At 41.5% G+C, this 26,774-nt stretch overlaps 1 protein-coding gene across 2 annotated transcripts; it reads left to right on the top strand.

Moving 5' to 3' along the window:
• Window positions 1-16,884: 16,884 nt before the first annotated feature.
• Window positions 16,885-24,398, top strand: BCL2A1 (BCL2 related protein A1). Of its 2 annotated transcripts, XM_017805243.1 has the most exons (4): window positions 16,885-17,048; window positions 19,326-19,416; window positions 21,741-22,123; window positions 23,565-24,398. In XM_017805243.1, exons 1-4 carry the CDS (start codon window positions 16,959-16,961, stop codon window positions 23,667-23,669), a joined length of 669 nt encoding a protein of 222 aa, XP_017660732.1. In that variant the 5' UTR covers window positions 16,885-16,958; the 3' UTR covers window positions 23,670-24,398. The 2 variants fall into 2 exon arrangements, with proteins under 2 accessions (XP_017660732.1, XP_017660733.1); XM_017805244.1 differs by lacking the exon at window positions 19,326-19,416 and having other exon boundaries at window positions 21,770-22,123.
• The last annotated feature ends 2,376 nt before the right edge of the window (window positions 24,399-26,774 follow it).

The raw sequence follows: 26,774 nt of genomic DNA, 5'->3' as shown, positions 1-26,774 counted from the left end.
CTCTAACAGGGTGGCTTTGGCCCCTGAGAAGTCTCCACGCACTCAAGAAAGCTGGCCCTACCTGACTCTGCTCTAGTCCTTGAAATTTAAGGGAACCAAAGATCCCATTGTCAGGGCAGCACTGCTCAGTGATCCCTTAATAGCAGCACTACTTCCAAGGCCTTTAAGTCCAGCAGAATTTAGTGCATCCCTGAGGGTGCTCCGAGCCAATTTTTGCTTTTGCAGCTTTCTGTTGTCTCCGCTGCATGTAGCAGAGCTCTGAGCTCATACTGTGTCACTGGATTCTTGGATTTAGAGGGTTGTCCCGTGTAAATAAACTCAGTGCCTGGACACATCCTGGTGTCTAGAAAGCAAACAATATGCCTGGAGCATCTGTCAAAGATCGAGATACAAATGTTCCAAATTACAAAAATGCCTGTTCATCCGTCTTCCCACCTGCTTAGGAATGCCAGGAGCACCAGACTACTACGGGTTTGTTGTTCTTGTTTGTTCTGTTCCTGTCCATCTGACCTTGCTAGCTCGGAGAGGCTATTTGTCAATGCCAGAGAAATCTGCTGCAACAACAGAGGGACTATCTGGTGTCAGTATTCTCCAGCTCCTTGAGGGAACTACCTCATTAGAGAAGCTAAAACGTTGCTTTGATTGCTTAGAAGCAAGCCATTTTGCAAAAATCTCCAAGCAGTTACTCACTTCTTGTAAAATTATATTGCCTGAAGTCTTTTTCTAATGCAGTTTTGGATACTGGAATGGCTGGAAATTTGCAGCTGATAAAAAGTTTTACAGCAAAGCAGATCTGATCAGTGTTTCCTTAAGTGAGACAATTAATCTTCTCTGTCAAAACGTCATCGGATTTTGATGGATTTAAAAACAATAAAATGTTTTACTGGAGAAAGTAATAAAACAGGACATTTCTATAGCTTCACAGATGTTCATAATGCATTTGAGATTTTGTATGCTTTCTTTGGGAAATTTGAAGCTGAGACTTTTAATATACCTACAGCACATATTTTTGTCCCGTAATATCCAAGTATTGTGTCGCAGTCAGCGTTGAGCTCTCTCATAAACTTTGGCAGGGAACATCAAGCTGACGTGGGATGATTGCTGTCCTGGTATTTCCCTTGGAAAAGAAGCCTACTGGAAGATTGATAGCTGGGGCTGCTTTTGGGTAGTACCCTTTATTCAAGGATCCTGAAGCAATCAAGAAATCCCCAAGTTTTCCTGGCCAGAAATTGGTTGCAGCCTTCCTGCTTTTCTGAAGTGTACTTTGCTCATTGTATCACATCAGGAGGAACAGTCTATCCATCTCTCACCTCCGTCCTGGCAGTTTCCCAGGGAATTGGTAGTGAACACAGGTTACAGACCACGCTCCCTGCACTCTCTGCACAGGGCAAAGGAAGGGCCAGAGAGGCAGAAGTATCATGCTGCTGTTCTCCTATAACAGATGGAAATCCCTTGGGTACCATCACATGTGAGCAGCTCCTGCACAGCTGTAGCCTATGAGGATTTCAATGACAGAGAATCAGAGAAGAGCAGAGGCCTGTCCATCCTCATTCCTACCCTATCCCTGCAACATTTTATAAAGCCAGGTCTGGTCCAACTCACATACTGTTTAATTTAATTTAATTTAACCTGAAAAAGTCTGATGCCTGATTCCCTGTACTATCTTTCAACATCTTGTGCACTGTCCAGGATATATGAAAAAGCCATATTAGCAGCTTACCCGAGTTACACACAGTAAATACCCAGTGGATTTCCTGAGCAAAAGTACACATGGAACAAGACTGAGGATTTGGATCATTGACAGATCTATAGTTGAAGAGCAATAAAACCCTCCCAGCTTGCTTCCTTCTGCTTCTTCCTTCTTTTTCTACTTCTCCTCTTCTAAATGAAAGAGGACATCTTATAGGCTTGCAAAATTTTCCCTCCTCTGGGAAATTGCTAATTATCAGAGTTGCCACAAAAAAGAACAAGTTCTGCAGAAAGAGAGCAACCTACCACAATAGAGTGCTCCAGACTGCAGTTGAATTTTTTTTTTCTGAGCAAAACCCTGTTATTTCTGAAAGTCACACCTGCTAGAACATAACGTCCCACATGTGAAGCTGTGATGGGCTCCCGTGCACTTCAGCTATGAGAAAGTTGGGGTGTATAAGTAATGTAAATTCTTCATAAACACTGCCTTATAAAAATCTATTTTACACTGTGCTTTGTTCTTTTATGTAGTGTTCTCTAGAATGTGCTTGAGAATATTCATTTTCCCTAATTTCTTATCCTTACTGGGACAAAATATTTACACCACCCCACACCAAGCTCGGTAGCTCTCACAAAGAATAGTGTTTAATACACTGCTGCTGTTAATTTTCTGACATACCTAATTATATAGTTGAATATGTCAACCTTAAGTTATGTCTCCATGACAGGCATTGATGTGGCTGTTATGTAACAAAGGAATACTCAACCCACCTTAAACCAAAGCTCAGGCACCAGCAGCCATTGATGAGCCACAGGGGCTGCAAAACCAATCAGAATAATATTTATTGAGTCAGAGCCACTAGCCTGTGCCAAACTCTGGTTTTAACAACCAGAATGCTACTGGTTGTCAAGCCAGCTCATGACAACCTTGTCCAGTGTGTCAGCCTGCAGAGCAGTGATCACAGCCCCCAATCATCTCTGGCCAATGAGCACTGGTGGGCTTGGCCACAGAAGGATATGGTTTCATCACCACCCTTCTGTCTGCATCTTTCTTCTCCTTGAGATGTTTCCACCTTCCTGGTAAGGACTGGAGAAAGGGATGGTGACCTAGTTTATAACTCAGCTGGCCCAGCTCACAGCTTAAAGCACTGGTGGAGATGTGCTGGTGCTAAAATGCTGGATTATGAACTGTGGTACAGACACACAACCTTTTGTGCCGCTTTTATGTGAGTGTCAAAAACAACCACAGAAAATACTGGGAGAAGCACTGATCATATATAAAACTAGTGCTAACTGTGCTGGAGCTGGCCTGCCAGACCCCATGCTACTGCAAGAGAGGAATTGGGAGAAATACAAACCATAAACCAGAAACCTTTCTATTAATAAAACATCCCAGTGTAAAAAAATCAGTTAAAAATCAATATTAAATCTTGAGTAAATCAGAGAAAGTAGAGCAATAATAAACATTAAAGACCTATGTATTAGTCCATATCTAACACAAAGTTACTTCTCCAAGATTTTTTTCTGCGTGCTACAATAGATTTCCTGCGTGATCTTGGGCAAGATGCATAATTTGTCTCTGCTGTGATGTTAGAAATACTTCCCTACCTTACAACAGCTTATGTTGTGAGTCACTGAGTGTGAAAGAGTGCTTGCTATATAGGATTATATCAGGTCTTGAAGAAGGGAGAAGACCTGCAAAAAGCAGATGAAAATGGGATGAGTTCAGTTGTCCTTGGAATCAGCAGGAGCTGAGAGCATGGCAGACACTCAGGTGTTCTCAGCTCAGTCTCTTGCTAAGGAAGCATTTCCCTAACCAGCATCCAGGGAGCAAGTTTAGCAGAGGGGCAAGTATTTACACTCATTATACTCCATGGACAAATTGATTAATTGCAAAACAATGTTGTTTGAGTTATCATTGGCCCCACTTGTAGAAAATATTTCAGTGGAGTCAGGACTGATTCTTCTCCCAAAGAATGAGTTTCTGGTAAGGTGTTGGGAAATGTCTAAGTAAATGTCTGGAAGAAGACAGGGGTGAGTATTAGCAGGTGACTGGGCACGTTACTCCTTACGGTGTTACATACATTCCATTGAGTAAAACATGATGGGAAACACTGGAGAGTGCCAGCATTTGGGAAGACACCAGTACTTTGAATTCATCTGATGGCTAAATCAAGTGATATTTTTTTATGAGTGGGTTTTATACCCTTTAAAATTATTTCCAGCTGTTAGCAGTGTAATAACTATGGGTAGACCAGAACAAACAGCACTGACCATTTCTGTGGACAGACTAGAATCTTCTACCTGCAGCTGAGTTCCCTTCCCTGGCTGTTACCTTTATTGCCTTATGTATAGCAGAGAATCAACACTTCAGCTTTGCAGCACTCTTTGTCATGTCCAGGTAATTAAAAGAATGCCACTGCACCTGGTTGAACTATAAAAATGTCCTTATAAAAGTCTCAGCAGCATTTAATATTTTATTCATTGCTATGTTGTTGTGTTTTGCCTGCAGTAAAACAGCCTCATGGAAGGGAGACAGTACCACTGAAGGGTAACAAACACTCTCTCTTCAACATGTTATGTTAGCTTTGTGCCTTTTTTCTCCTTCCAATTTTGAATCCTTGTTTTTAACAATCTTTCTCATTTCAAGAAAGAAAAAAAACCAAACCCAACATTTCTTTTGCTAGAAGCAGGGAACCAGAACAGGCTGTGTTGGAGCTTTCATTTCTTTTCCATATGTGGAAAAGACTGTCTGAAAACTTTATTTCCCAGGGAAATATATTCCATGTTTTCATCTTGTAATGCCTGAATAATTGCCTTGCATATAACATTATCTCTCCTGTTAGTGACTGAGGAACTAGAAGGAAAAATAAAACTGTTTAATATATACAAAATAACATTGATAGTTTTATTACAGAAGGTGTAGGAAGCCAAACCACACAAGCACAGACATAACTATTAAAGGAAAACTAGAAAGTTGTTGACACCAGCTGCTCAGAAATAAATTTTCGGGTCCCCCAAAGTCATGTGATTGGCATACAGATTTTCAGTTTTCAAAACACAGGTCCAGTGTGTTCTTATTTGTCTTCACTTTTTGATATGCTGGGGAATCACATGAAACCAGCTTTATTTTACATATGTGGAGGCTGAAAACTTTTTGTTTAATAGAGATTCTTGAGTGCTACGACTCCAGTGTCTACAGATTTCAGAAAATCATCACCAAGACCACATGACCAGCAGTAACGTGCAACTTTAGTCTATTTTTCTATCAAAAAAACTGATGTTCCATCCATGCAATTCCCTGTGGGCATGCTATTTTTTTCCAGCAACCTTGTCTCAGAGAAAAAGAGCTCTGTCTAGGATTTGCAGACATCTTGTTGCACAAAGGGAAGCCAAAGCAAGTTGGGACATCATGAAATTCCCACTATGTTCTGTGTATGCTCAATTGCCCATAAGTGCATATGCAGTATGTGTCTGACTCATCCCCAAATCCTGGATGTGAGTATAGGACTCCCAGGTGGAGATTGTGCCAACAGTGCAATAAGCAACATGACTAACATCTATCATATGTATTTTGTTTTCTCATCCTTTTTTTCAAGGGAAGGACCTCGTGTCTTGGCAGGTACCATTAGAGCTCTCTTTGCATCTAAGAACACAAGCTCTAGGAATTGCATCTCCCAGGGGAAGCAGGAGGTGATGATGTTTGCAATGGCCATGAGCCCCTGAGGGAGTTCATTATTTACTTTGGGATGTGTCCCATCCCCTGCCCAGACAAGCCACATTGTCATTTTGCAGAATCCTGTTTACCTAAGGGAAGTGGCTGCCAGTGAGGTGTTTAGTCTGAAGATCTGGATGAGGGGGTGTGCCAAGTCCAGCCATTTGAGCATCTTGCTGTAATGTCCAAAATTTACAACGAGAAAAAAAAAGGAGAGAAGGCTTAGAGGAAAAAAATTCAGAATGGTATTCAGTCTAACTGTACTGAGCTGTGTGAAGGTCAACAAATGAAATGAATATGCCAAACCCAAGCCAAATCAGTGGCACAGTCAACCATAGGCTGGAAGTGCAGAATCAGGGAACAGTCCACCCCACTGTGACTTTCATCCAACACCAACCCATTGATACAATTTTTAAAAGCCTCAGCAAACACAACCTATACTTTCTCAAGTAGTTTGACAAATCCAAACATGAAGTGATTGTGCTGATGTGAAAAGCAATCCTCATTCTAGGTAGAAAGCAAAAAATCATTCATTCAGTTTTACTAAGTACATTCAGTGACAGCACCAGTGCTGCCAATTCTGGCCATTAGGTCTTATAATATTCCCTGTTTTTCTGAAAACAAGAAATTATGTGCATCTCATGACAAATGAATGCCTTGAATTTCTAGCCTTAATGATTGCAAAGCAGGGCTTGAAGACCTGAATGGGTGTGCCTCACAACCTTAGAAAACCCAAAGGCAAATTGAAAAAATGCATTTTATTGTTTTTGATCATCCTTGTGATTTTAAGTCATGCATGACTTTTCTTGGAGGCCTGACTCACAGCTTTTAAATGTTCATGTGGGGCTGCAGTGCCTCACAAAGAATGAAGGGCAACTGTAAGAAATGCACCCAGGTGACAGGTATGGGGCAACCAAGCAAATATGAAGCATTTTGTATTTCTCAGCAATTTTTGTTTCATGGTGGCAAACATGAGGAGTCTGATACTCCTGGTGTTTTATGGGAACAGAGAAAGCTGAGGAAGAGCAAGGGGAGGAGAGGAAGGATTCCTGCCTAACTCAAAAAATAGGTGAAAGTTGATCCTGAGAAAAAAATAAGCTGAATCTAACTGCTACCGCTGTGTTAATGAAGGGTTAGGAGGGCAGAGAGGGAAGGCATGTGTTTATATCACAGAGCTGGTAATAAGGGATTGTTCTTCTCGCCCTGGTTCTGCCACTGACTCATTCAGCAGGGTTAGGCCTACATCAGTTCTCACTTCAGAGCAGATTAGACTTAACTACAGACCCAGCTGCTGTCACATTTACTCGTGTTGAGTAACACTTTCTTCCCTGGTGACACTATTTGTGACAGAAGAAAATCCATAGTTCACAGAAGGTGAATGACTGAGCCCCGTTGTAGTTACAGAAAAGAAGCATCTCCAGCACAGAGGTGCTCTAAGGCTTGCCTGATTAGGTCTATGCCTAAAGCAGCTCTTAATTAGTTGAGCCATATGTAGATATTGGGATCTGCATCTCTCCAGGCTTTCCTTTAGGAACAAACAAGCAGGAACTAAGGAAGATTTGAGAGCTGAGGTTTGCTCAGTTGGCAATCCACCCACTCATCTGAGTAGCTGGCAAGGTGATGAAGGGCCACCTCTACCCTCTTCCATGCTTAACTCTGAATCAACAACACAGAGGCTGAAGATCACAATATCTTTGTGGAGTTGCTTCTAAAAATCCTTGTCCTTAAGCCTAAGATGCTCTGTTCCAGGACTGAGCTGAGTTTGGAGCCCAACACAGACCCCATTTGTAGGACTTGAGCCTTGAGCACATAACGGCACATCGAGATCCAAACTCTTTAGCAATCACTGACAGCATGAGAGAGCGTCTCAGTAAACCCTTCCAGGAAGGTTTTTTCATCTTAAACAAATGTTCGGTTGAAAAATAAAGTTTTAACAATCTGCCAGTTGCACAGATCCCCAGGCAACATTTGTTCAGGAATTATTTGGTTAATACTGATGAGTATTATCAACATTAATATATATATTATTTAGAGGTGCCAATTAATGTGATATATCTGCTTTTGTCAATGCTGGTACTGTGCCATGCCTCATCTCCCCTTGGAGGCATCCTTTGTAGAGTGGCTGCAGATCTGTTAATAAGCACTAAATTAGAAACTAAATTTTACAGAAACTACATCCATTTTAATTGTATTATTGTGGCTATATTGTTTAAATATCAGAAGTGAAATTTTTTCTTGATGCCTCCTCACATTTCAAATAAACTACTCATTTGTGGTCTTATGGAGGCCTGTACATTTTTACTTTTGATTTGAATTGTTTCATGTCTATGTTTGCTCACTGATCTCAAAGAAAACATTGCCTTGCTACATTTTCCAACTCCCAAGTTATCTACTTCACCTTTATTGCCATTAGCCCAGTACACAAAAATCAGGCTAGACAGCTAAAAATCACATGGTATTAAATGCACACTTCAGGACTTATAGCTGCTGTAAACCCCCCACCTTTTTGCTCACTGGCTCAAGAACATGTTCCCCTTTTACTATACACCCATAACTTACAGCAATATAAAACCACATCACTGTTTTTCCTGATAATTTTGCCACCCTGCTATTTCACGAGCCACTTGGTTGGTCTGTGAGTACATGCACCAGGTACTGTATCTTGATGAGGGAACTGGATTATCGCCAAATAAAACAGTCAGACTATTATTATGGCTAATGCACCAGAAGTGTTTGCAATGGGTTTTTAAATAATCCTCAACATTTATATTGCACTATTCATCCTGAAGAGATCCAAGGTGCTGTGGAGGCTGATAATGGGTCTTTCTGCTCATTGCTAAAACATGACTGCTGCTAAGCTGGAGAAATAGTGACCATCCTGCACAAACAACATTAGCGAGCGCAGCAGGTAATGAAGCAAACAATAATATTGCCATTTGAAATTGCAAGGTAATTGCTTGATTTGGAATTTGATGAGGACATAAGAGCTGATACGCTTTTGCTTGTAAAAATATGCTCCAAAGTATTTTGTGGTCATTTCATCACTTTTGAGCGATGATGGTGCTTCCAGCATTAGGTTCCCTGTCACCACACTCAGTGCAGTATTTCCACCTGAGCTTGAGGACAAGGCTGTGACTTGGGCAAGGTCCATTTGTGAAAGGTTCATTTCTAGCAGTGCATGAGTTCCTCTAAAATATTTCCTAAGCAGCCCAGTGACTTGTGAAGCCCAGCTCCCCTTGGCTCAGGACCTGAGCACACACAGCTTTACTCACTACAGCCCAAACACGTGACACGTGTGGGAAGGTGGATGACAGGCAGCCTTCTGCCAGGGGTGCGTAGGTGCTTTGCTGATGTCTGAGTTGTAATGCAGATAATACCATTCTGTTTAACAGACAGCTAATCTTTCCTAAGTGTAGTAGGAGGATATACAGCATTCTACTGGACTTAGATGATGCATCATCAGTGCATTCCCACAGTCTGCTCTTAACTTCTGCTTTGGGGTTGCCTCTGCCAGGTATACTTGAAGGTTAAGAAGATCAGAATTGAACATAGGGAAGGTGAGAAATTCTTCTATTATGTCACTTTTTAAAATTCACTTTAATGCTACATGTAGTTATGAAAGGACTCAGTTATTACCTGAAATAGCAGATAGTTCCTCACAGACTGTCCATGTCATGCCTCCTGTATAACCTATCATTATATGAATGGAACTGTACCACAAGAGAAGACAACTGACCAGACCTTTCCTTGAAAAATTATTGCCAAAGGCAGATGGAAAGTACCAAACCAGCATACACCAAAGCTGAAATCTTGCTTATAGGGAAGATAAGGGAAAAAATCACTATAGAAGTAATGGTTTGTGTCCAAATAGGTTCTAACACCAATTTTTTTTGCAAATTAAAGATTACCTGGACTCTACAGTTGAGTGTCATTTTTGAAGCCAGAAGCCCAACGCAGAAAAGAGTTTCCCAACCAGAGTCTTGAGACCTAGGGTAAAAAAGATGCATCCCTGGCAGTGGGATCCAAAGCCTGTGCCATGAATCCATTACAGTGAGCACTGATGTCCCAGGACATCTTTATCCTAACACCAGTCTCCTCTCCCCTCACTCTCAGTACTGGGAACCGAGATACTTGCACTGCAGTGCTGTTTTCTCTCTGGCTCCCATGTATCAAGCACCGTAAGTCAAAGAGCTTTAGATGGTGCTTATTTTTTGTACTTAACTGCAATCATTAGGCAAATTATTTACAAGGGTGCACAGGGATTTAGCAGTAGGATTCCCATTAATATGGTCAGACATACATGGCTAAATTTTTGGCACAAAAATTTCCCTGCACAGTATTGCCTTAATAATCTCTTTAACTTCAATAGTTTGTTCTGTCTATATAGAGATGCTATAGACAAACTGAAGGTAAAGCTTCCCAGATTTTAATCACTCAAAAGTCAATATTCCCTTTCTTCAGGCTCCTTAAGCCAGAAGAAACCCTGTGAAGTTGCATGACAAAAGGACAATATGCCAAATTAAAAGCACTGTAATAGCTGAAACCAATTGCTATCGATCAGTCCTCTGGAGGCTGATAACTCAACTGCTCTCTGAAAATAAATTTTTACAAATTCCTTAGGAGTCAACACTGATGCAATCACTTACTCACAGTAACAAGGGATAGCCTGTGCTGACTCAGTGTTATTCTTCATTTAAATATGTCAGAAGGTATCAAAATACCAAACTTTAATAAAAGAGAGGATGGAGACTACAGACATCGACAGTAGTTTGTGTAATGTTAATCATGACAGCATATTTAGTCACCATAACCTAACTCAAATAAGTATACAAACACAGTCATGAAGACACCACCAGTGAAGGTATTTAGCTTTAATGGTGAAGTTGTTATCAATCATTTTGGTTGTTTAACCACTGATCCCCCTGCAAAACATGCCAGTAGTACAGAACAAATTTTGGGGATTTGATGAGGGGTCGGGACCTCAGGGTAGAAAGATGGTTTACAACAGTACTGCACCAACATTCAAATAACTTCAGGGCCAATGCAAGAACCAAGAGGGAATGCTTCTGGGAGAAGGAACCACAACAGTTGTTCCAAGGCATGTGTGAATCGGAGTGCCCATTCTGGATTGCTAAATCTCTGCAAAACCACTAAAATGGAATAAAAGGATAAAACTGTGGGGGACTTGTAGCTGGCAGAGCCTGTCTTAGCTCAGAGTTACGAGCTACACACAGAAGGTACTAACTGAAATTCTATGGTTTGTGTTACCAAAGAGGGCAGACTGGATGACCCATTTCTAGCATCTGTACATTTATCAGAAGGAAGGAACCTATTTTGACTTCTTTGGCATCCAGTTGCAACCTCCCTATTGCAAACACAAAGCAGAGGCAAAGCATTACCAAGTCATGACTGCAACACCTACCTGGGGAAATGACTACATGAGCTACAGGGCAGCTGACCCAGAGCATAACCCATTTTTATGGCCAGCAGCTAAGAGATAAATACTGTACTTTTGCTTGTAAACTGAACTCATTTGGTCTGGGCTCAGTGAAAACCAATAATCCTGCAGCTTGGAAGGATTATTGGTTGACATTTTTACCAAGACATTTTTCACAGCAGAACACGACTTTCACTGTATTATTGAAGTTGTAAATGTTTGTCTCAGCATTCTTTTCTTGATAATATCACCACGAATTAGGGAATATGTTTGCTAAAACTGAACCCTATTCAAGAGTGTGAGTTTCTGGACCACACTTTGTTAGCCAGCCCTGCTTTCTCAGGAGGGTTCATAACTCTTCAGAATCGAGACAGTGGCTGTACAGGTTGGATCCTGCAGCTCCATACGACCTCCCTTCATGCAGGAGGATGCACCATCAGCAAACCTTACACACGTGCATGTGAGGCTGCAGGACTGGGCTGTAAATCCGCAGAAAGGAAGAAAGAGGACAGGACTGCACGGATGTTTTAGGATCAAAACAATGTCTCAAAGAGGAACGACAACTAGAGATCCCCAATGCACCTAAAACGCCTCCTGCTTTCACAAGAGGCCATGGCTAATGGAGGGAACGTTGTTTGGCAAGGAATTGATGCAATAAACCCCCAGTCATTTTCTTTGTTGGGTATCCAGCTGGACACCGTGAACAGAAAACCTGACTACATCATGTGAGTGTGTTGTGTTTTTATCTTCCAGGGGAGATTAGTTTCCATTAGATTACAAGTTAATTAACAATAAATGTAGTTTATTGTTATTACAATTGTTTCCAATTTGCAAAACATTACATACCAACAAAACAATCTCTTTATTTTAAGATGAGATTTTTACCCTCATATGAAATCTATAATTTTAAACTATTTTGGAGAGCTACACAACAAATTAATTTAGTACACTAAACTCTAAAGAATCTGACCATGACTGAATAGAAATCTGACCACAAATTGACTATCCAGAAAAAAATGATTAGCAAATAACAAAGGACAAAATAAAAAAGAAATGCTGTTCTACACCAATTTCCAATTTATACAAAATTAAGTCCTATCTAAGTGGCTAAAAAGGAAGAATGTTTTCAGGAGCAAGTACCTTGGATCAAAGATCGATGCACAAGAAAACAAATTGCCTCAGAGTGTGGTAACACAGTTTAATAGAATAATTTTACAGCTAGCAAGCCATATTGTGAAAGAAAAGTGATTTAAAAAGATGAACTTGATAAAACTGCCTTTCAGATTGCCTCACAAGCACTCAATCTTTGGTGACTTAACCAAAACACATGTTCAAAGAATTACGAGTTCTACATCTCTGGCATCTCTAAGGCAGATCTTGCTGCTGTCTACAGTGTCATGTGGGAGAAAAATGGGATTCAAGAGGTATGCACACACATACATATAAAAGCCAAAAGCAGCCTCTACATTAGACTATGAATTAAAACTATCACCTAGACCTGGCCAAGAATAAGGTCCCAGCGTGCTAACTGCTGCATAAATAAACAGCTCCACTGACTTCCAACAAAGGATGGAAAACAAATATTAGGGCTCTGACTCACACACAGATGGCAAATGACTGGAGTGATGAGCCTTTGAGTCAGCTCCTACCTGCTTCAGCTCCATTTAGCTTGTGGCTACAGAATTGTCACCATCACTAGCCTGGGCTAAAACACCTCAGCAAGGTCCAGCCCAGCTGAGGCACCACATACAGAACTCTCTTTCCCTAACACACCTCCTTGGGAAGGCTGCTAAATACAGGCAACAGACGCAGACCTGAATGTAATTCTCAAATTTCCTCTGGTGTAGAAGTGGGGAACTGGGTCACAGAGAGACAGTTTTCTCAAGGACAGGTAGGTATAACTAGAAAGCTAAAGTTGTGTTTGCAGAATCAGCAAATCTTTGGGAGAAATCCATCCAATAGTAGAGGAAACCAAAATTCCGTGACTTGAAGGGGTCTGCTAGGCTGAAGGAACACCAAGTTTTACACTGGTTATAATGACTCCATGTTTTGTGGTTTGCCACCTTTTGTAGCAAACACTGGTCCCTGCCAATACATCCAGATACCAATTGAGTTGTGCTCAAGTGAGACAACAACTCTCAATCCCCTGTAGGCAGCCAAAAAAATTAACTCCCTCTGGAACTGCAGTAGCCATTTATTAGCTCAGGAGTATAAAGGAGAGATGTAAAGCAAACTAATTACATTTGATGGGGGCTTTTTGGATCTGGATTCTGAGTTACAGAAGAGATTGGGAATGGCCGTTTATTGTCAAGCCCCCAAAAGGAGATTGAGGGCAAAGGAGAAACAAGGATGTTGCTATTATTTACATTGCTTGAGCACTGGCCATTGGAAATGCATTTCTCATTGAGTGATTAACAGTCATCCAGCACAAAGAGCAAATCAAAACCTTGTCTAATTCAGTCAATCCCATTCTCTCTGCCCTTACTGCATTAAATCACGTGAAACTGGCTGTTTTATTTACTGTCACTTCTTAATATCATTACTCTGCTGTGATGTCATGTTTCAAAATCAGGAATAATTAAAAAACCACAAGAGATCTTTAACTAAAGTTCTTTGCTCTTGAAAATCGATAACTTTAGGCTTCATTTAGCTCCCTGTAGATAGATTCACATCCCTGCACAGATGAAGTTACCAAAATCAATAGAGCTTTGCAGAGGCACAGGGGGTCAGTCTGTGCAGAGCTCCTCTGACTTCATGAGCAAAGCACTCGCTGCTGGGTCCAAGCTTCCATCTGCATTTGGGTTTAAAAAGGTTTCTCAGCTCTAGAACACACTGTAAAATCCCTTGATTAAGTCATTATGATGCATAATTCCCTGGCATGCTAAGAATCTAGTCCCAAATTGATACAAAGGCAAGTCTGCTAAGGATGAATGGGTATTCTGGGGTTTTATTGTGAAAACTCAGAATTACATACCCTGAACTGTTGGTATGGAGTTTGCTCACTGTTAGAATGCCTGACAGATTAAATGCAATCACCCTCACTGTTGCCTAATGAAAGACTATCACAGTCCCACTCCTGCTGTTTTGTGAGGCCAGTGGGTTTTGTGTCGGCTCAGTGCTTCTCCCCGCGCTCAGTGAGCTGGGGCAGGACACTCCTCCTGGCTTGGACGGCTGAATTCCCAGCACGGGACAATCTCCCAGCTGGGGCGTTTCGGTGTTGCTTTATTGCCTACAACAGCCTGCCCAAATAAGTAAAAGCCTTGCATTGAGGTTATTTGAAAGAGTCTAAAAGAATTGAGCTTTCTGAAAGAGCATTTTAGGGCCTGAGCAGGCCCTGGTATCAGCATCATTACTAAGATGCCTACAGGCTTAATTCCCTCGATGAACCCGGGCTCTGTACCCAGCCATGGCAATGAAGATGGACAAACGCAATTCAAAGCACGGAGCACTGCAAAGGTCCATCATTTAAAAATGAGCTCAAAAGCAAATTTCTTTTTGCTTTGGTTAAAGATTGGCAGCAGGTTTGGATAACTAGTCATGGTAGCATCAGCTTCCTTCACACTTAGTTAACAGGACATCATTTCACTTAAAAAGATTGAGGGGACAGTATTACATGCTCAGACAGCACAGCGATGAATGCGCTATAATACCTGGGGAGACAGATTAGTTTGCTATTTCTGCTCACAGCCTTCTCCTAGGAGCACAGAAATGCCATCTCAGCATGCTTTTTCTGAGGATTAGAAAATCATAATAAACACAAGGATATACCACGGGAGTTACAGCTAATTTCTTGCTATAATTTGCAGCAATTTACACATAATCATTTGAAAAGACTGCACAGTGCCAACAGCCGAGTGTCTGCTGAAATGGTGCAAATCGAGAGAATGAGAAATGCAGTTAGGGCTGAAGAAACCTCCAGAAGGGTCGTTTGGGATATTAGGTTCACAAGTTCTTCCTTGCAGTTGAATAATGCAGGAGATTTTATTTTACCATATGGAGCCCAGTTTCTTAGGCTATAGGTGGATGGAATGAGCTTCATACCAACTGCTTTTAGACTTAAGAAAAGTCCTATCAAACAGCAATGTAGTCTCTGTATTTCTCTTTCTTTTACATGAAGGGCTTTTTTTAATTATTAAAAAAAAAGAAGCTTCAAACAGTAGGCACTAGCACCACAACATTTTCATGCAAACACACATTTGAGAAGGTAATAAAACTGTAGTAAAACTATTGAATTAGGGTTCAGAAATATGTTTTAATATCAATATTTATTTTGTGCATATGAAAATTACTGAAATAACATTACACATTCGCTTCTTTAATCATAATTTCTATTCAAAGATCTGGATTGATTATAAAAGAGGAAAACATCTATACACTGTACATTTGTATTTTTGTCCATTTTATAACTTAAAATAATTCAAAACAATTTGAAAGGGGAATAAAAACAAATGTGCCCCCAGACTGGAACTCTGCATGTAAAACAAAGATGAGTTATGAACCTCCATGAAGAGAGATTTATAGTAGAAATACTAGTGTTGCTACAAACTTCTTTCACAGGGTCATCAACAGAGGGGATATGGAAAAAGGGTGTGTGTGTGTGAAATGATTTATTAAAAGAATACATTATCTTCTAAAGGAAAGATGTTTAATCTATGAATCACTAACACTTGACCCAGGGCAAAGGTTACTAGTAGTACCAGGAGCAGATGCAGCTTTGACTTAAATAAGGGAGAAGTACATGAGCAGATACAGAGCTGATTTAAAAGGGAAAAGCACGGAAGCAAGCACACTCCTGGGAGGGCTGATGTAGAGGACAGGAAAGCTCCAAAGCACCCAGGTAACTTGTAACTGGTAAAGTGAGCTTGAATTTTAGTGATTTATTTCAAAAACATGAGATACATAAATTTTTATTGGAAAATCGAATAGCAAAGAATTTAAAAGCATGCCTAACTTTAAACTGTTAGTAGTTTTAATGAATAGCTATTTTTTTTTTTTTTTCCAGAAGGCACCAAAAGGAACTGGGCACCTATATTTTATCCATGCTCAGTGGAAACTCTTTACCTAAATCTTGCTCATATTTTGGAACTGTCATCCAGTGGGACTCTCTGTATGCTAAGTAAGGCTCAGATATGTCACTAAAATGCTGTCTCACGGCATTTTGAGTACCACCAATGTGATACCAATGTATCACCAATGTTGAATGCCTGTCTCTCCTGGCAGCATTATGTCTTTGGAAGACACAGCTCTGAAACAAAGCTGCAGATCAATCACAAATGGACCGTGCAAGTGTTCATGTTGCACCTGCTATAGGAGGATGAAGCAGCACTCCAGACCACCCTTGACTTGTGGGTTCAAGGGACACACAAAGTTTTAGTTATCATCTTGAGGCACAAGTTCTTGACTTCTTATTTCATGAATACTCACAAGCATATTTTTTTCCCTCCTTCTGGGAGCAAGTACTTTCAGCCAGGAAGCTGACTTCAGTGTTTCTGCTGGCATCTGCAAGATCTTGCTAAGCTTCTACCAAGACTTTACTTGTTCATGCTCCATTGTTTGGGAAGCTTAGGGACCCTTATGTTTCTGTGGCTCATTGCTGACAACTATGACTATTTGTTCAAATTCTCCTAATTCCAGATAAACATTTGAAGGGCTTATGAGAATGCAGAACATGTGTCTGCACATATGCACATGATGACACATACACAGTGGAGCAGAGTGTTTGGCTGCCTCCTTGACTCATAATGATGACAGAACCTGGGATCCAGAAGAAAACAGGTTCTGACTTGGAATCAGTTACCAGCGGAAGTGACGAGGCAGCAGCTGAGCCCTGAGTAACAGCAAAACCTGGCCATTCCTACAGTCCCCTCATGTCTCTGGAGTGCTACAGAGGAGTCACAAGGGGAATTCTCATGCTTGAGCAATGGAGAACCACAGTGTGCATCTCTGCTTGATCCATCCTCCCAGCCTTTGCTGTGGGGCATTTTGGGAGCAGACAGACCTTATGTCATAATACTCAGCCCTCAGTTATTCGACAGCACCACAGTTCAACAGTAAGCTGGAATAGCAACTTGCTGTAGTGTATGTTGGGGACCACTTTGGCTTTCCAATTATCCCAGAATGTCTCAGTTGGCTCAGCAGATGCAAAACCAGCTGCATCCTCCCATTCTTCCTGGAGCTTGTCTTCAGTGCATCTCTGACACACAAAATGTAAGCTGGGTCAAAGTCTCTGTTTCAATTGGCACAGAATTTGAGATCCAGGATCCTGATACTTTGTTTCTATCCTAGAAACAAAGGATAGAAGGTCTGAAGGGTTTTAAAATGAACTACTCCCAAAACTTCTTATGGAGATGATCTTTCCAAACTTTGGACAGGAGGCTTTGGTGCTTCCCAGCTGACAGAATTCATAGACTCACGATCAGAATGGCCTGGGTTGGAAGGAACCTTAAAGATCATCCAGTTTCAACCCTCCTGCCATTGGCAGGGACACCTTCCACTAGACCAAGTTGCTCAGAGCAACTTAATCTGGCCTGGAACACTTCCAGGGATGGGGCATCCACAGTTTCTCTGGGCAACCCATTCCAGTGCCTCACCACCCTCACAGGGAAGAATTTTTTCCTCATATCTAATCTAAACCTACCCTCATTCAATTTGAAGCCATTCTCCCTTGTCCTGTCACTCCAGGTCCTTGTAAATAGTATCTCTTCATCTTTCTTGTCGGCTCCCTTCAGGCACTGGAAAGCTGCAATTAGGTCACCCCAAAGCCTTCTCTTTTCCAGGCTGAGCAATTCAAATTCTCTCAGCCTTTCCTCATAAGAGACGTGCTCCATCTATTTAATCAACTTGGTGGCCTCCAAAAGGTCGATGCCCTTCCTGTGCTGGGGATGCCAGGGCTGGATGCAGCACTGCACGTGGGGTCTCACCAGAGCAGAGCAGAGGGGGAGAATCCCCTGCCTCCATCTGCTGCCCACACTGCTTTGGATGCAGCCCAGGACACGGTTGGCTTTCTCCTGGAAACACAGTATCATTTATTAATTTAGATCATTAACAGGGCTGAATCCCAATCTTGCCGTACTTCAGCTCGTTGCTGCACACAGAACCCCAGAGCACAGGATGGAATGTGTTGGGGAGCTCCAGGGATGCGCCGCTCCCTCCCTGCTGCAGCGCAGCCGGCTGCGACTAGATGTCAGCACTCCACTGGGCTACCGCGCCTCTGCGAGCACCAGCGAGCCCGGGGCTCAGGGCTGCCAGCTTAGTCCCGTTCACAGCAAAATACACGGGAAATAAAAGCCACCAAAGCCTCACGAAGTCTCATATCAGGGTTGTGCAGGACAGCTGGAAAGCTACACGTGAAAGCCGTTCTTCTGCAATGAAATCCAATGCCGCACAAAAAATAAATCGCCCCCATTTGGACATCAAAAAAGGAAGAAAAGCAGAAAAAAACCCCTGCAATAATTTTCTCAGGGCCTCAGACTGTTCCTCCAGACAAAGATCACAGTTCCCACAATCACCTGGAACTGGAACAACTCTGGCAAGGCAGATGCAGCATGAATAGCTCAACAAAGCTTTTGTCATTTGGCTTGGTTTTGTCTCAAATGCGATGAGATAACATCGTCTCTCACAAGTCAATTTTATGAGGATCTGTCAGCTCAGTCCCCATCTGTTCTGGAAAAATAAGCCCTTTTCAGGTTAGGATAGGATGTATAGTCAAATCCACAGAGCATAGATTTAAATTAAAGCCCCTTCCTATTGCCAAGTAGTGAGGGGAGGGTTTGCATTTGAGCTTCCATGTCAACCTGGTTTCTATTTCAAGCCTTTTATTAACACTTAACACTTAAAGTATATTCAGCAAAGAGGAGCAGTGCAGTGTCTGAGAATGCAGTCTATGCAGCACTGGGGAGACAGAGCAGGTAGGAAGAAAAGTAGAGTTTCATTAATCTAGAGGTATTCTCTTACATCTACAAAATATGAGTAAAGTCTGGTAGAAGAAAGGAAGGCACTGCCTAATGTAGAAAATGAGAATCAGAGCACTCAAGTGGCGTGATACAGGTAAGAGATCCCAAAGCTGATTTCTTAGAGTGTTCAGAGTTGACCATTATTGCTTGGGGATATGGGGCTGCACACTCTGGTCTGACTTTTTGTGTGTATAAATATATAAACTGTCACTGCTACTGAACATCCAACACTTGGAACTGCACCCTTGTATGCTATTGAAAAGGAAATGTGTCTAACACTGAAGGAGAGAGACCTGGGGCATTTTCAACAGCTCCATCCTGAGCTCTGGTCACCAGTGTCACAGCTTGCTGTTAGAGATGTCTGTTTAGAACTGCCACCCTCTTCTGGGAGCTGAGCCCTGACCTTCACCTCACAGTGCTTTAAGAGATCAAGAGACTCTAGCAGCATTTGCACCAAAATTGCCAAGGTATCAACACTGATTTCTTTCAATAATGGTGACATATTCATAGACTTATTTCATCACCTCCTCAGAATTCTAAATGCTCCACTAATGAAGAAATACCTGCTTCTGCCTGTGCTCTGCCACTGTTGACAGTGAAGAAAACAAAACTGGTCTCCTTAGGTATTGTTCACTGTTCTCATATTCAATTATTACTTATATTCTCAAAGGGTACAAAAAGCTTTTCATTAATCAATTACTAAGAAAGTCAGGAGTGATCTGTAACTTCACAAACTGTGCTGTATAGAAAGATTCTTGTCACACTGCTTGAGTACCTCTCTCAGCCCTGTTTGCAACTATCTGATGAGGGAAACTGGCAGTGCCCCAGAAATTCCTGCCCAGTTGGGAAGAGTTAGGGACTGTCACATCTTTTTTTTGTTTATTTGTTTGCTTTCCTCATAAAATGCTGGCAGTTTGCTGAAATCACTGAACATAACAAAGGCAAAGTCAGCCTAACAGCTCTGCCAAAACAGCAGCTGCAGGTATTGGATAGAGGACACCTCTGAACTTTCAAAATGAGCTTTGGTAAGAACGTGCATGCTTGAAAGAGTGGAGATCAAGCTTTCCATTCCCAGCCTGTTCCCAGTCCTGGCATCACATCCTTCCCTGGAGGCAATATCTAACATGAGAGTTTTCCAGCTCGCACTGCTCTCCTAAAACCACTCCCTTCCAAAAGTGAACGCAGAACCAAGCCTTCTCTTTCTTTGCTTCCAGCAGAAAGTAAGGGAAGTATTTTCCTGCATCACTGAAGTGATTGATGCTGTGCTGTGCTGGCGACAGCTTGAGGTTTCAAACCCCGCTGTGCATGGAAGACTGTACTGTGTCATTCTCGGCCAGACTCACCACATATAGAAGAAAAAACCTGATGAGGAAACGGAAACTACTCTGGTCTACCCAGTGGGTTTCTGCAAAAACTGATGTCAGAGGAGCAGCACACGCATTTTGTGGGGCTATCTAGGATTAGCAAGGTATTGACACCAGAGCTGTATCACAGTCCAGACATACTTTGCCCCAGTGTAATTTGGTGCCAGTGATACCCTGACAGCTGAGACTGGAGCCCTGTGCTGGCCACCAGGCATGTGGCTTTGCTCCTCTTCCATAGATCTGAGCATTAGGGAGTGCCCAGACTGGAAACAGGCTCACAGCCACTCCTGGGGTAAAGTAAAGCTGTTTGTGTGGGGGGCTGGAAGTACCTTTTGCTTTCAGAGAAGGAAGAGGAGTGAATGAGAGGTGGGGAAGAAGTACAGGGATAAACAAAAGGGGATGGAAAAAGAGAGGGGTCTCCAGACATCAAACTTCAAACTGTTTGCTGCTCTGAAGCCTTTGCAATGGGGTGGGGTTCTCTACAGACACGTACTGACCCTTTAGCAAGATCAGGCTGCCTCAGAAGAAAGGTTTGTAAGGAAAAAGCTGGCTAGATACCCCTGCCTCTTCTCCCAAAAATAATGGTTTGACATAAAATTTGAATCTAAGAACAACTGTAGATATCATGATACTTCTTTGTTACCTGTCCTGAAAGATTCAGGTGGACTCAGGTGGATTCACACATCACTGGCTTGGCCCTATGTTTTCCATCCCATGTTCCAACATGCTGACTGCATTAGCATTGTCTTTTATACTAATAATGTCTTTTACAGCAGAACTCCCCATGGGGGAAAGAAATCTTTGAAGCTACCCATTCAAATCTTCAAAGAAGGACCTTGAAGAGCACTCACAGAGAGAGTGTGGGAAAGTCTGGAATAGAGGATAATGCTATAAAGCTGGCTTTCCCCTTTGTCCATCCAACCCTGTACCACTGTTGTACGCCCACTTTTTGCAGTTATGTAAAACACCTTGAGTGATGAAGAAAGTTTATCCATTCTTCAATCCTGTTGGAAATGTCTATCAGTCTCTTCAAAAAGTTGTGACCAGAAATAACCCACAAACCTGCAATACAGATTGCAGCCTTAACCCTAGCAGAGAGGACACTAGAGTGGGGGAAGATGGGGGTGCTGGAAGGGGGGCTGCATGATCCAACAGCATGCACTTTTTAGGCATTTTTTAAAAGCCAAACTCCTAACCTCTGCTAGTGGTACATAGCAAAAGTCCCTAAGAAATGCCAATTAATACTACTAAAGAATCTGGTAAAATCTGGTAGATTTTAGTTGTGGAATCACACTATTTAGAGAAATAGTAAATCACTCAAGAAGACATATTTTATGCCCTTTGAGCAGACAACTTTTTCTTTCATTTCCTCTGTGACATATTCCCCAACCCACACCATTAAGTCATACCTCTTACAGGAAATTCTGTGGTAAAAGCAGAAAGATTCCATCAAAAGCAGACGATAAAAAGTCGTCTGCATGTCCTGTGGCTGCTCATTACCAACCCTGATTAAGAGCTGTGCACTGCTCTCTGCATTTCCCATTGAATGGAAACTGCTGAGTTCTATTACGTTTATTACTTAGCCCAAGATTATCTGCAATATGTGCTCCAGGAATCACACCTCGGACCAGCCCAAACCAGGGTTGCTCATGTCTTGCGAAGCATTGCATCTTCTCTGCAAGATCAAACTGAGGAGGCTCTCAGACCACTCTTGGACAGGATTGATATCACCTCTGTAGCTGTTGCCAAGAGAATTTTCAATGGTGTCATGGAAGAAAAGTTTGCTGATGGAAATACTAACTGGGGACGAATTATGACCATATTCACATTTGGAGGTCTTCTCACTAAGAAGCTTCAGGAGCATGGAGTTCAGCTGACTGCAGAGGAGAAGGAGCAGATCTCCTATTTCATCACAGAGTACATCATAAACCACAAAGCCGAATGGATAGATGCGAACGGTGGCTGGGTGAGTTTCTCACTTTCCACCAAAGTCTTGATTAGGAGATTGCATTTAATTAAGGGAAAATATTTTTATAGCCACTGTCAGAAACATTTTATTCAGGGTTTCATTTGGTAGCTTAATGTTTTATGTCTGGAATGTCTCATTGAGACTTACGGTGAGAGCTTCACTTCTGCTTTAAACAGAACAAAGCTAAAAGAAAACTTGCTCTTTAAAAGGCACTTTCTGATCTTTCATCATAGGATCATACCATAATTCAAGCTGAGAGGGACCTTAGATTTGGTCCAGCCTTCTGCTCAAAGCATGTTAAACTAGGGAAACTATGAAATTTCCATTATAAAATCTAAAATTAAGTGGTATCCTAAGGTCAGTATGGCAATAGAGGAGTCGGTCCGAAAATACTGGGGTTCAGTTAAAGGGAAGAGTGAACAGGTGTGTTCCTCACAAATCAAGTCAGTACTTTTGCTGTGGATTTCAACAAAGCCATTATTTAATCCCCCAAATCAGTTTTACTTAGAACCAAGGTCCAGTTAAGTACAATTGGGGTTAAATCTTTATTGTTTGGAGTGAAATAATCCTAGGACTTCCATTTATCAATGGTCAATGCTGAGAAAAACACTTGTCAATAAGTGGATTATTTTGCCCAGCTGCTGAAATTACCTTCTGCCAGTGGAGGGAAGGGCCCTTTTGCTTTTACAGGGTTTCATCAGACCAATACTTTTTTCTTTTGCAGTTAGGGGAATCTGAGAATCTATGACACAAGTGTCAGTTATTTCCTTGGTACTTTTTTCCTTATATGTAAATGTCACTTTCTCTTTCCACCTCCTCTCATCCCACTTCTCTCATATCTCCTATTTGCTATTAATTTTTCCCCTGGATTTATTTTCTAGTGTCTTGCTTTTCCTTTTGTTTTTCTACTTGTTTTAATCCTTCTCTGTCTGTAGCTGTAAAAAAGAAGTGATAGTGGCTCAGGGCCCCTTGGTACACCAGATTTATTGTGCAGGCTTCTCTTTCCATCTCTTTCAAATAAAGTCAATTTTATTCAAGAGAAGTATCAACTTCTGGTAACATTCTGTCATAATAGGTGCTCATCATAGTAGAACAAGGAGGCTTAAAGGAAGATATTTCTAAGTATATTACTACATCAGAAACATAGCACTTGTATCTCCCTGGAAGATGTGGGCTCAGGTGATAGAGTTCATGTCAGTTTTCTATTTACACAGGGAGGGCACAGTCTTGACTTAGAGATAAAACAAACATTCAGTGAGGTGCAGCTATTTTCAGCTATAGTTTTTAAAGCCTTATTCATCTTTTGGAGGTAGAGCTCTCAAAAGCTGTCCCTCTACTCATAATGCTGTAGCACCCTGTTAATCTGACACTAGCACAGGGTGGTGGGGTTTTCCTACATGTTTTTAAGCTGTCCCTAACTGCTTTTTCTTTTCCACAGGAAAATGGCTTCCTAACAAAGTTTGAAAGAAGATCACTACTATCTTTCTCCAAAATTACAGCCCTGTTCATAGCTGTTTTCTCCTTGCTCAGAGAGTACTACTGAAGTAAAAGGACCTGCCATTTATGTGTAATCTAGGTATTGCCACAACCTTCACTTCTCAGCCTTCCTCCGAGACATGTCAACAAGAAAATAATTTCCTTCCATGATTTGTTTTTAATTTATTTGTATTTATTTTGACTAAATACAATGTTTAACATGCTATCCTAATTACCAAACCTGAAGATGAGATCCCTCCTAAGAGGAATCCACACAACATCATGCAGCAATTCAAGTCTACCTTTCCAGGCAGGATTGAGATAATTTTCCACATCCAGACAGCTCTTGGAATCTCTCTTTAATCTCCATGAAAGGACATTGTTTTAGCGAAATACAATCCAATGGGTTAAGAAACAAGTTTTTATGTCATTTGTTTTGTAAATGAAATACTACTGTAATGCATTTTATTGCAATCCTTGTATAAGCCAAAGGGGGAGATTTTTATGAAGAAAAAAAGGAATGCAAATTCCAATATAAAAGTGGTTAGAAGTTACTGACACAGACTAAGCCATTTCTACGGGAAGAACTATTTGTGGAAGCTAGCAACTTAAAAATGTGCACTCACTTACTGTTACTGCAATGGTATGTGTTTCTGTGCTGTATTTTTTAATTGCCCATAGCTACAGTGAATGTTCTTTCATATCTGTGTGATGTAATCATCTTGCTGAACTTTTTTTAAAAATAAGCAAGTATAAAATATTTTTAAAGTGAGAAAATTATGTAAATACACTAATATTTTTTAAAAATATATTAAAATATGCATTTTAAAGCCTTAGGATTGGTCTCATTTTTTACCTGAGTAAGATAACTCTTAGAAAAGCTATCACAATGCTACTGGAAAATCCCATAGTATGTGGGTTTGACCTGACATTCATGGATGTCAAGACTTTAATTTTCTGCAGTACTTCTGGTAGCTTGTATAAGAAACAGACATCTCATGGCAAAATAAATGAATTGGATCAGCTCTAATGACAGTAATTAGTGTTTTATGTTGCAAAACTCCACAAATTCAAAGTAGTATGTAAGAGACCTCCTGGCTTTTACAGACTGGGGCAATTACTGTTTTGACTCCAAGTCCACTTGCTTTCAAAGATGAAACAGTAGTTCTTCAAGAATTCATTCTAGAAGGGTTTACTTCAGCTGTAGTGACTCTCCTAGACTAGGGTACTAAGGCTGGGTCTAAACACCCTTCTTTTGTAGACATGTTGGGAGGTGACTCAAACTGAGCCATCAGTTGCCTGTGGCACACAACAGCACTATTCTCTGACACAAATCCTCTAGAAAATCCGGGCTTCATGACACTGAGAGAATGAAGCAGCCTCCTTCTGGTGAAGGGCTCTCCATCTTTCATTCTTCCAGCAATGAATTTTGCATCTTTCATCTCAACGTAAGGCATTTTTTGCAGTAAGAAGAATCATTTACTGGAACAACCTCCCCAGGGATGTGGTAGCGTCCCCATCACTGGCAGTTTTCAAGATATAACTGAACAGAGCCCTAGACAGTTTCATCTAGGCTCCCTTTCCCAGGAAAGGTTGGACCAGACAATCTTTCAAGGTCCCTTCCAGTCTAGGCTGTTCTGTGACTCTGTGGTCCAACCTGGTGGGTTTAAGCACAGAACACAAGCACATGTTAATGTTTGTTAGAACCTCTGTTGCTCCTTCTTCCTCTCTCTCCTCTCCCTCCCCACTGAAAACAAGAAAGATTATTTAGCATGTATAGCAGGACTTGTGAGATAAAGTTTGTTGCTGTTGAAGAAAAGATGGCAGCATTCTGAGGGCAAGGGGCAGCTAAAGGAAAATGCCCACCTCCAGAACACCTATGGAAGTTCCTGTCAGAAATAACATTTCAGAGCATGTTATGACATATATTTATTTATTTGCTGTCTAAGCCTTCATGATAAGAACAGAAATTCTTACTCGGTTTCTTTTTGTGCACTATTGCAAATGCAGATTATCGTGGCTAACACCAGTCTATTAATACCCCACCCACTTCCTTTTACACTGATCTAGTAACCTATTTCATACTCAGGAGTACAGTTCTTTATTTCAATATAAAGGGCCAACCATGCCTTTTCAAAATCCAGATGATACAATTATTTTACAACTTGTCTTCATGGCAAGGCCCGGGTTTAAACAAAAAAAGCCTGGATCATTAGCAGTCCAGTGGGCTCCAGGTTATCTTCACCAGGAAAAAACCTTCCTTGCTCTTCATTTAAGAGCAAGAAAAGCAGTGATGAGATGCACCACACTGATTCTAAACATAATAATATGTCTGAAAACAGCAAGGCTACTAGTTAAGTCTTACAAAATCATGTATACTTTGTTAACTGTCATGAAGTTATCTATACGTGACACTGAGCAGTGCCCAGGTCCCAGGGCACCGCTGTTTAAGGGATCCTTACAGCTGTCAAGCAATACATGGGAGAACACAGTGCTGCTTCTAGAGCAAAAGGTGAGGTCAGAGAGCTGCACAGTGGGACAGCTGATGACTTCATCCATCTGCACTGTGGCTAAATTGAGATGTCATCAAATGCCACGTGGAAGAGATTTATGAAAAGAGATGTTCTCCTGTGGAAATGTAGCTTTCTGCGCCTAAAATCACAGAATCGCAGAACCAATTAGGTTGGAAAATATCTCTGAGATCTTTGAGTCCAGCCTTTGACCGATCACCAGCTTGTCAACTAGACCATGGCACTAGACACAAGATCATAGACACTAGATATTAGACACTGTCAACTAGACATATGTTGCTTCTTGGACACTTCCAGGGACGGTGACTCCGCCACCCTGGCGGTTAAAGGTGGGTTGGAACACTCCATGTGCCAAACGCTGGCCTACAGTGCTTCCCTTTGGACACAGCTGCATGGCTGGCACACCTCCCCTGGGGGCACAGGGCTCTCCCTCCTCCGCACCCCTCCCTCGGAGCCCGCTGGCAGATGCCGTAGGGATATGAAACTGCCTGGCAGAGGGTGGTAAAATATCCCGCCGAAACGTAATTTCCCTTCCTGCAACAAAATCAGTGAAGGGGAAATCCTTCGCGATAAGCGCCAGGCTTAAAAAAAAAAAAAAAAAAAAAAAAAAAAAAAAAAAAAAAAAAAAAAAAAAAAAAAAA

This window comes from Lepidothrix coronata, unplaced genomic scaffold (assembly GCF_001604755.1).
Source record: "Lepidothrix coronata isolate B3197 unplaced genomic scaffold, Lepidothrix_coronata-1.0 Scaffold11, whole genome shotgun sequence".
Lineage (NCBI taxonomy): Eukaryota > Metazoa > Chordata > Aves > Passeriformes > Pipridae > Lepidothrix > Lepidothrix coronata.
The sequence above is the reverse complement of the archived record's forward strand: the minus strand, read 5'-3'. Positions and strand labels throughout refer to the sequence as shown.